Source organism: Bactrocera tryoni, chromosome 5 (genome assembly GCF_016617805.1).
Source record: "Bactrocera tryoni isolate S06 chromosome 5, CSIRO_BtryS06_freeze2, whole genome shotgun sequence".
Classification (NCBI taxonomy): Eukaryota; Metazoa; Arthropoda; class Insecta; order Diptera; family Tephritidae; genus Bactrocera; species Bactrocera tryoni.
In genome coordinates, this window is record NC_052503.1 from 58,383,172 (window position 1) to 58,394,174 (window position 11,003).

Genomic DNA, 11,003 nt, shown 5'->3' on the forward strand with positions numbered 1-11,003 from the left:
CCGTCCTCTTTTTTCTTGCCATTTATTTGGTGGAGATTTTCACCCAAAAGCGGACAGATTTTTTGCTTTGATTATATTAAACAGTTGCAGTTTGAAGTAGTCTAGTCTGTGTAAACCCGACGTCTTCGTCATCTTATCATCATCTTCAACATAATTAAATAAAGCGTTGAAATTAAAAAAGGAAGTCCTGCGCCGGAAGCCAGACGTTATTTTCTACTTTAACGGCATGTTTTGAGCTGATGAAATTCCAATGATTGTGCTGGCGTTTTTTACTTCAGCAGAAGAAAAAGTTAATTTTTGGCCTCACTTGTCAGCGCATTATGTGAACATTGCCGGTAGTTGGCGTGCTAGGCGTGAAAGTGGCAAAATTTGCACAAAATTAGGTAAATGCTATTAAAATATGTTACTAAAAAATTGTATGTGTCTGTTTATACGGATTCGAATACTTATATAAGGATGCAATTTTCAGTGATAGTCATGACCAGTTTTATTCTCATACGGCCTAAAAGATTGCCGAGGTCATTACAGCACGACAATTTTGTCACCACCTCATAATTTGGCGTCAGTTCGAAACACTTTATTTCAACCGTGATCCAAGGAACCATGAGCGATCTGTATTGAGTGTAGGCTTGGAACTGCAACTATGTACCTGTCCAGTAGAAAGTAATGCAAATTGAAGTTGCTGATGCAATTGTGAAGCTGTTCCAAGTTATGCTTTGACAAATTTGGAGCACTGCTGTCGTGATTGCCATCTCGAACCAAAATTTCTATATTCTTTTATTTACGGAATAATCGGAACACCTTTGCTATTTATATATAAAACTTTAGGAACTTGTTCTAGCTGACTTTACTATCAAGAAATAAGTCACGCGTCCTTGAAACTGGTTTGAAGGATCTGTTCGCGATTTCGCAGAATTCCAGTTTCTTTACATTCCCTATCACTAGTATACTCAGGATAGGAACCTATACCAAATGCCATTGTGAACGTATGTAAATAATTTTCAAAGCTTTTCTTCCTTACCTGTTTTCAATTTCGATACCAATTAAACGTTTTTTTGAACTTGGTGTGACTGATACCAGAGTCGAATAATCACAATGCTTGCTGTTTTTGAATGACTTGATTGATTTAATTAACAATTTTTTTCGTCTGAGAAGTACTTATTAGTAGCCGTGTGACATTGCTGGCAAAAGAGCGAAGGCACGGCTCACTGTAATGCTCTTATATGTAGTATGCTAGCCCGATGGTGGTTTATTAAGTATTTGTGAGGCTGTTGTATTCGCTGTCACTCATCTTCTCAAGATGTTCAAAATAATTCTTGGCGAAGGCATTCACTGCATAACAAACATAAATGTATGTACGTATATGCAACTTTCTTGTTTATGTAACCTTCAATATCTCGGCCTTTTCTACTTTTTAATTAAAACGTTGAAATCGCTAATTATTTGCTTCGCGGTGTGGCATCAGATTGCAATGGAAGCGCTTTGTGTGTTTTCATAATGTCGCGCTCAAGTATTTGCATTATTAGATTATTTAATTTCTGTCACCGCATTTTCACCCATTTTTTACACATTTTTATTGAAGATTGTCTATGGCTTGAGCGTTTAATGCTTAACTTAATGGTTTGGACCGGCGCTCGACATCTTCCATCTTTTGTCAATGTTTCGCTTCCGTTTGCATTCGCACTGTTATTTCTGCCATTCAAACGATTTTTTCTTTGCTTTCACTGACGGACATTGACACTTTACGTGCGAGATTGGTGGGAGAATTTTTTATTGCGTTCACGAGATTTGACACACTTTGGTCAATTGAATTTGTTTGTCGGCTCTTCCTGGCGGGTGGTTAACATCAAAAGATTAAAACAGTCAATGATTTTTTCTTTACTTAGTATTTTATATATTTATTGAAGCGCAAAAAAGGTTGAGCAGACTATTTTCACAACATGAGTAATTTCAAATATTTGCTTTAAATTTCATTTAATTACAATTCGTGTTTGGCCCGACACCTTAGACTAAAGGTCATTTTCTCAATGTCTGATGAGCAGCCATTTGTCTCAAAGTTCTGGTTAACTTAACCAAGACTCCTTCTTGCGGTAAAAAAACCTTTTTTAACCGCAACTTCACTGGCAGTTGGCATTAACATTGAGAAAACGCGATGAAGTAAATATTAAATATATATTTTTTTAAGTTAAATAATTAAACTAAATCTTAATAGAATCCACGAATTCTCACAACTTCTCGTGTCTTAAAAGCTTAACTGCTGCTTTTACGCTACTAAAAACTGGGTATATAATACCATTTTTGAGGAATATTTCTCAAATTACATACATTTAAAAGTTCAGTATTGTGTTCTTTATGATTTCAGCGCACTCGCGTGTCTGTTCCTCAGTAATTACCAGTGGAGGTGCGAAGCGAATGATGTCGCCATGTGTAGGTTTGGCAAGTAGACCGTTATCACGTAATTTCAGGCATATGTCCCAAGCATCGTATTCTGATAAGTAATAAGTAATAAATATTTGTGTTACAGTAAGAAATTCAAATATTTTAAAATACTCACTTTTATTGACAACTATAGCATTGAGCAGACCTTTGCCGCGCACGATGCTCACAACATCTTTCGGCAAAGTGCTGAGTTCGCTGCGTAGTAAATTTCCCATTTTTTCTGCGTTCTCCGCCAGACGTTCCTCCAACAACACTTCTAATGCGCTAAGCGCCACTTTACAACCCAAAGGATTGCCACCATATGTAGAGCCATGGCGACCCGGTTGTATGCACTCCATAACTGGATCGTCAGCCAAAACAGCGGAGACGGGATATAGACCACCAGAAAGTGCTTTACCCAAAATCAAGATATCGGGCTTAACTTCTTCATAATCGACGGCTAGCAATCGTCCAGTACGCGCCAGACCGGTTTGCACTTCATCCGCGATCCACAGTACATTATATTTTGTGCAAAGCTCCCGAACTTTCTTTAAATACCCAACATCGGGTACCACCACACCGGCTTCACCTTGAATGGGCTCAACCATGAATGCACAAACATTGGGATCTTGTAGAGCTTTCTGAAAAGTTAATAACATTAAATATTCGTAACTATAAACGAGAAATATTAGAAGCCACCTCTAAAGATTCTGAGTTGTTATATTTGACGATTTCGAAACCCGGCATATAAGGACCAAAATTTTCATAACTCAGAGGATCAGTTGATGCTGAAATAGCAGATAAAGTGCGTCCCCAGAAATTATTCTCGGCAAATAGAATCTAAAAGTTTAATATACATACATATTTTATAAGTTCTTTTGAAATTTAATTATGCGTTTCTAATAAAAACCTTAGCTTGGTTGTCTGGCACTTGTTTCTTCATGTATGCCCAAGCACGTGCGATTTTACAAGCGGTTTCTCCACCTTCCACGCCCGTGTTCATTGGCAAAACTTTGTCATAATTGAAGAGTCTTGTTATATATTCTTCATATTCGCCAAGCACATCGGAGTAGAAGGCTCTGAAAATAGATAAACAATTATATAGCAATTAATAAAAATATTTAATTTTGATGGATTTTATACAAATTTCCAAATACTTTAGATAAAAGAGAAAGTAAGGAAATTGTATGAAACATTTTGAGGTACGAAATATTCGAAAATTATCTACCAGGGTTCTCGGTGGTTACGTATACAACTTAGTTATTGGACAGATAACATTATTCCAGAATCATAGACGTATGTATAAGATTCAAAGACAAAATCTTTTATCAGATCGTGTCACAAGCAAAAAATCTTTCTTCTTGTCGTAATGTAATCTTAACTAACATACCGATAATCATTTATTTCATTACATTTTTCTGAAGTTGTTGTTCTCAAAGTCAAGCTATCTTTCCTATTTTTGTTTGCAATGGAAAACAAATATATCCAGTCAGTTGAGTTCTGGTTAAAAATATTAAAAAAAAAATATTAAAAGTCTTTACAGAAAGAAGTAGTCTTGGTTAAGTAACCAGAACTTAACTGACAGATGGCTAAGCAGACTGTGAGAAAACGCGTCTAAATTAGTTAAGGTTATTGACATCATATATTGTCACACACGATGGGTGTTGCGTTTACGGAATATCGATTCAAAGGGCGATCTAGTACTGATCAAACGCAACAAGAACAAGTTTCTATGACGATTTGAGAGTTATGTATGGTAGATGCACAAAACATCGTTGTTTTTTTAATGTGTACATATATCACTAAAATTTCGATGCATAGTGACAACTCCATGTTGCTATCAGTAGATTGTCATTTTGGTGGCTTGAAAGATCACTTTTCATTTCTACAAAAAAAATTGGAGCGGAAATCCGTACGTTATTTCCGACGCATGGTCCTAGTGCCTAGTGAATTCATATTTTATATGTTGCGTAAATTTCAATTTGACAAAATGGGATTAAAAATTGAAACATAATATAAGAACACTAGCTTCGCCCCGCGATGTTACTCGCGGTTTATTAGGGAAAATAAATTGAATACGAGTATTAACAGTAAAAAAATGACTATTCACATTTTTAAGCATTAAATTTGAGCATCGGAAAGATCAATTTACAAAATTTGATGTCTGACAGAACGGGAGAGTTGGTAAGAAATTATTTTGCTGCAGTTGATTCCAGTAATCAACATTGCGGGATTTATTGTGTTTAAGAAAAACCCACACTGTCCTTGGGAGAAGCAAGGGTTGCACAGGTGAGTGGTGGTTACTTTTAGAGTTTGTCATTGACTTTTATTTATTGTGGTAAACAAAGCCACTTTTATAGGAAATTGCAGGCGTTTGAACTGGAACGGTAACTTTGTGGGCATTATATGGATTCTGGTATTAATACTGTCTCTTTTTTGATCATCCATTGTTACTGGTGGCCTGAACGATGTGCCGTCTCAGCTCTATGATACAAAACCTGTATCATAGTCTGGGGCGTCCAGGTTATACATCAGTATGACAAGCACACCAACTTTGAGTTTTAACTTTTGGGGGGGTGGCGCTCACAAGTCGAGGGATCTTAGGAACTCTACAGGGTATATAGTTTTCTGATGACATTGCATGTGTGAATGCAGTTAGAAAAAAATAGAGAAATTATGAAAGTTAATGCTATTGCAGAAGCCGAAGGGGTGAACACGGATTATTCAGATAGTTCTGATATCATAATAAGTTAGTCCAAAAAAGTTGGAAGAAAAATATAAACAATGTGTTGAAAATGCCAGATGAGCTATATACATATATATATATATATTGGAAGGCTACCAGAAAGTCCGTTAGAAAATTGGAATGATTTACAAACACAATTTCTTAAATTACTTAAAGTAGCTTTCAAATAATTAACAACTGTTGCTATATCAATTCCATCCGAACGTTTATTTTTGAAAGTTAGTCAGACAGTGTAAACTCGGCTATAACTGCGTAAGCGATGTCTATGCCAATAAAGAAGTTCTTCATACATTTCATGCTTTTCTTGAGGCACAGATGTCGGAAGCTTACGTAGCGCACTGCGCATCGATGAATGTGCCGCACGATTTAAGAGCGGAAGGGGGGATAAAAAATTCAATATCTTTGGAATGGCAGGAATGAACAAAAATTGTTTTGCAGATTATTAAAGGTGAATGTTTTCCGCGTTGTGTAACATACTTTTCTGTTTTTTTTTAGCGTGAAGAACACCTGAAACATTTCAATTGTTTAACAAAAAATTATGTAAAATATTACTATTTAAACAAGTGGACTCTGAAAAAATATCTAAAATATCTTTTCACATTTTTCTTTGACTTCACATTATGAGAAAATAATTATACAATTTTTTCAATATCTAAATTTCAACCCTCAATAACTTTAACAAAAAAATGAATTTTGACGAATTTTGATATCACAGGGTATGCGTCTGGTCCGTCGCCTTATGAACTGTTAATTTTCAAATCGGTGATTCAGAAATCAGACAGTGAGCAAAAAAAAATTTGAATTTAACCTAAAATTAAATTTTTGCAAAGCCTAGGAAAAGAATATTGGGATTTATAAAAACATGTATTTATGTAGATGTACTTTGTAATAGATTATTTTTATTAACTTAAAGTACTGAATACCATAATTTCTAGATCTTTTAATAAAAACTGTTAAAATGCAAGTTTCTCTAATGATATTCTTCACACACTTACATGAGTATATTTCGTAAACATATTCAAATAAACAAATGAAATTTAATTCGCGGTTTTAATATTTTTAAACCAATTTATTATTACTTCCGGTAAAAGTGGTACTTTTGATGCATCGCATAACATCGATGTCAAGTTTCAATGTTTCTTATCAATATTACGGTGCGTTATAGGATCAAACGGACGACGAAATAAAAGTAAGACCATATTTTTAGTAAAAATCGAAATGTTTATTCGAGTTATTGTAAGTTAATATACACGTTATCTCCTAGCAAGAGTGATAGTATTTTTTAACTACAAGCGTATTAAGGTAATAACTAAAAAATTCCTCTTTATAAATATTGAATATTTTAATTTGAACTGGTTCGAACCGCTATTTCTATAAAAATTACTAAAAATTTATGTTTATTCTTACTGATAATATTGGTAAGCAGAAATGTACTTCCGAACAATTCTAACATATAACTGAATCTAATTGATCATCAATTTAATCAATCTATAAACAAACACATCATGATTATTACAATCATAGTCATAGATCGTGTGTTTAAATTGAATAGAAACAAATGGGTGGGTAAAAATAGTTTTCGGATCGCGATTCTCTGTGAAAAAATTAATGTTACGAATGGAAGATAAGAGCGCTTCTAATCTTTGTTATGGCGGCACTTCTGTTCGATTACAATTGCAAGGGGTATCAAAACCATGTCAAAGATTGATTGTAGAGAGCTGTTTGGACTGGCAAACTCAGACAACTCAGTTAGTAAGTATACACATTTTATTATTTCCTTTCCTGAATTACTCGAAAACTTTGGTGTCAATGTTTTGAAATGTTAGAATTCTGCAATTAATAGTACCAATGAAAGGCAGTGGTCAATATAGTGCTTGGTATTCATTACGTCAAATTGAGTGACAATCAAATTGAAACAAATGACGTTTGTTATTTAATTTCTATAGACTGCCTATAGCTCTATAGGCCTATATAATATTGTACATACATATATGCTTCCAAGTCTCGTTATTTTAATGTTTATGACGCTCCGTTTTTGTATTACAAGGTCTCTTTTATTGTGTAAGCTTGCATCTATATTTTTCAGTTGTAAGCTTTGAGATATCGTTCATTCAGTAGCCATTCTCCGAAAAAGCGTTCAAAACAGTAAAGTATGCGATGCGTTGTAGAACTACATATATGTATGTATACTATATGTAAGTATATAACTTATACACTGACCGACATATTCGGCATAAGGTTGGTTAGAAAAACGAAAATCATTATATGTACATACATGCATACTATGTAGTAAATGGGAGTTGGGATAGTATCGACCCGATTTTATCTATTAACTATTATCATGCCACATATTTAAAAAATTTTGCCTGTGTTTCATTAAGGTGCCTCAGATAACTCAAGCATAAGCCGATATATGCAGTATAGAGTAACCCAGAAGTTCGAAACTCTTTATATCAAGTATATGGGGGCTTAGGGAAGTATTGATCCGATTCAATTTAATTTTGATACACTGAATTACTATTGTAAGAAAAGGATTCTCTCTGAATTTCGATTGTATATCCCATACATAGATCGTTATTTTCGGTCAAAAGTCAACTACATATGCAAATATTCGGTAACTAAAGTCTTGAACAGTTTTGGTTGGATTTGGAAAATTTTTCGTCATAAGGTGACATATTTTATAGGAATTATTACTATTATTGTTATATGTGAAAAGTAGGCCTGGTTGTAGTCCGATTTCGCTCATTTTTGCACTGTATGTTAGGTATGTGAGTTCACGAGATATGTGATTTCACCAAAAAGTTGGCGATGTTACGCGCATCATCTAATTTTTACCCCGGCTCCCATAAAAGTTTATTATACCATCTCGAAGGTAAAAAATCTCTGGCGTATTTAGTTATAGGTTTATCGCGATTTTTAACAATCCTATCATGTCGATAGGCGTTTTCATATATGTACATATATATTGGCAAACTTAGTTATTGTAGATTTAGTGGTTTGATAAGCTGGGCGATTGGGGTAATGCTTGAAAGTTCTACGAAAAGATGCATCGACTAACATAAGGTTTCAAGACTGCAGCATACTCTTGTAGAACCCCCCAGAGTTGATATAGTGACTGATGCCCAGAGCATACTAGAATAATAAAGGGAACACTTCACCCGCCCGCTGAATGACAGTGAAAGTATAACGTCAGGAGAAGGTGAACCCGATTCCTTAATCGATGACAATGGAGCAGACGTTCCATTACCTGACCACGAAGAAGTTCGAATAGCAATTACCCGTCTGAAGAACAACAAAGAGGCGGTGGCCGATGTATAGCCCGTCGAGCGGCGAAGAACTCATAAGAGGCATGCATCAGCTTCTTTGTAGAATATGGTCGGACGAAAGCATGCTCAACGATTGGAACTTAAGTGTGCTCTGCCCAATCCGCAAAAAGTCAGACCCCACAATTGAGCATGGACTCGACCACCTTCGTGCACAGACCCCCGCTAATATTTTTCCAGAAATTTTCAGCCTTCTGCCATGAATCGTTAAGATTCGACACTCACCTGGCGTATCAGAAATCGTACGCTCACTCTTGTTCGATTGTCTTACACTTCTAGCCTCCTACATAAACCTTGTTAAAGGATGTCAACAAGTGGAATGGCATCTATTTGTCCGGCAACCCTGACCCAATTTTTCATGCACGCCAAATTTAATCTGGCAATTTCCGGTAATTGCGCTATTACTAACTGGCACCTTATTAGTATTGTTATAGTAGTATAGTACTTAGTAAACTTATATTTTTTATTCAAAAGTTTATTTTAACAAAGAAAGAACAAAATTTAATATATTTGGAATTTAATCTGACCAAATAGTTGACATACCGTAATTTTATGTCTACTAATAACGGTACACGAACGATGGAAAAGCGAAGTTTTTAAGTTACTATAATTTTCCCTTAGTATAATCACCATACGAAAATGTGTAAAACAAACTTAACTTTTACGTGTCCAAATCTATAGCCTCAGTTGTCACTTCTGACAGCAATAAACAAATATTTACTCACCTGGAAGTTAGCGCTAGCTTCTTGGCTTGCTCTGTCAGAGTATTTACAATTTTTGGATGACAATGACCTTGATTGACAGCCGAATAGGCACTTAAAAAGTCGAAATATCGTTTACCCTCCACATCCCAGACAAAAATACCCTCGCCACGTGTCAACGCCACCGGTAGTGGGTGATAATTGTGTGCGCCGTACTTATTTTCTCGGTCGAACACTTGTTGTGATGTCACTTTTTGAGCGGATTGTTGGAGCTTTTGTTGTTGAGCGCTCATGTAGCGCACTGCCACGTTCATGGATAATTTTGAGAACATATTGGATTCAAATTAAAGTTCTGTAAAATTGAAAAAAAAAGTATTTATATCGTATTTGACACTAATTACTTCGGTGTTTAAAAACAACAATTGCATTTGATGAAAGTTGTAAATGAAATATTTCTTACCCACTTTTAATAAAAGAAGAAAGTACCTTAAATTTCGTAAGTATCTGCGTATACTTTATTTTGTTTTAGATTTCGGTGTAGTTTTCAGCTTTCCGATTATCGTACTTTGCGCCAGCGCCTCCACCATATGACTGAAACTGATCAGCATTCGAACGATCGCATATCTCTCCACTGGACTGTGCTTTTTGTCTCAATTTGGCGCTCTCTTTTGTATTGTTCTATTGTTTGTGTCTGTCATTTATGCTTTTTGTTTATTTCGCATGCTTTATGGCAACTGATAATATAAATTGTTTGACATTGGCATATTGCCGGGCCTCTTTTTTCTTTCGTCCTACCGCCCAAATATCACAACCTTTTGATTTGCTGTTATTCAAGCACTTTCTTATAGCCAATTCACATATAACTTCTGCTTCACTTCGCGTCAGACATAAGATTTAACAAAAAATTGGATGTATGTAGCTTTGGTATGAGTACGTTCACATAAAAAGTGTTCGACGCGAAGCCAAGCAAACCCAATTTTTTTAAAGAAAAGCACTGCAAGCGAAGCGTTCATTGTGTGTTTGTTTTCTGCTTTTCGTTCTTTCAGTATGAACTCTCACGCAAAGCGAGGAAAGTTGTATGTGAATGGGACTTTCTTCTCTTTCCGCTGCTATGTGGCATATGTTTTTTTTTAAATATTCGTTTATCTGTAAGCAAAAATCTAATTAATAACAACAATTCTGCTAAAAATAGAAAGTCCAAGACCCATTGAGAGCATTTCTAATTTATGCGCCTTAGTTGCTGCAAATTTTTGTTATCAATTAAAGTTGTTGATTTTGAAATCAACTTGTGAAAACTTTCCATTGACCGAACGAAAATCATCAGTTGTGTTTATATTATATGTATATACGATTAAATATGTACATACATAGAATCCGATGAGTGAATGTTATCACAAGTTAAGGCGTACAACACTGCATATTGTTATTAAAAATTAGTTTCTTTCATACATACATATATATATATATAATTTTTAAGTTTTGATTGATACTTATATAATTAGGCAGTATTTATTTAATCTGAAAGTTTTTTAATCTATCAAATTTACTTTTTTCTTTCACCTAACCATTGTTTGTTGGTTCACCTAAATTTAATCGAGTTAGATATAAAGTTGGGAGGATGGAGTCATGTGTAGAAGTTCACGCAAGTGAGGAAAGTTCTCTGATCGGGTTTGGGACCTGCCACGTAAAAAGCACCCCCAATGAAAAGTAGCAACCAGCCTCGGATGAGAGACCCCCCTTTTGATGACGACCATGGCAAACGAAATAAGGACTACGAATTGAGGTCATGCACCTGGAATGTCCGGTCCCTTAATT

General features: G+C 35.1%; 1 protein-coding gene across 4 annotated transcripts; it reads right to left on the minus strand.

The window, feature by feature from the left end:
- Positions 1-1,867: 1,867 nt before the first annotated feature.
- LOC120777950 (ornithine aminotransferase, mitochondrial) lies at positions 1,868-9,803 on the minus strand. Of its 4 annotated transcripts, XM_040109564.1 has the most exons (7): positions 9,649-9,803; positions 9,213-9,540; positions 3,329-3,497; positions 3,118-3,258; positions 2,555-3,059; positions 2,326-2,488; positions 1,868-2,271 (listed from the first exon to the last, which is right to left on the minus strand). In XM_040109564.1, the coding sequence occupies exons 2-6, from the start codon at positions 9,518-9,520 to the stop codon at positions 2,328-2,330; spliced, it is 1,284 nt and encodes a 427-aa protein (XP_039965498.1). In that variant the 5' UTR covers positions 9,521-9,540; positions 9,649-9,803; the 3' UTR covers positions 1,868-2,271; positions 2,326-2,327. The 4 variants fall into 4 exon arrangements, with proteins under 4 accessions (XP_039965498.1, XP_039965496.1, XP_039965497.1 ...); XM_040109562.1 differs by having other exon boundaries at positions 1,868-2,488; positions 9,675-9,803; XM_040109563.1 differs by having other exon boundaries at positions 1,868-2,488; positions 9,653-9,803.
- Between the last annotated feature and the right edge of the window lie 1,200 nt (positions 9,804-11,003).

Excerpts from the sequence above, each read along its gene's own strand:
- LOC120777950 (XM_040109562.1), bottom strand. The coding sequence starts at position 9,520 with ATGTTCTCAAAATTATCCATGAACGTGGCAGTGCGCTACATGAGCGCT. Across the intron at positions 3,498-9,212 it reads AAGCTAGCGCTAACTTCCAG|AGCCTTCTACTCCGATGTGC; the intron begins GTGAGTAAATAT and ends ATCTATTTTCAG. Across the intron at positions 2,489-2,554 it reads TGCTATAGTTGTCAATAAAA|AATACGATGCTTGGGACATA; the intron begins GTGAGTATTTTA and ends ATTACTTATCAG.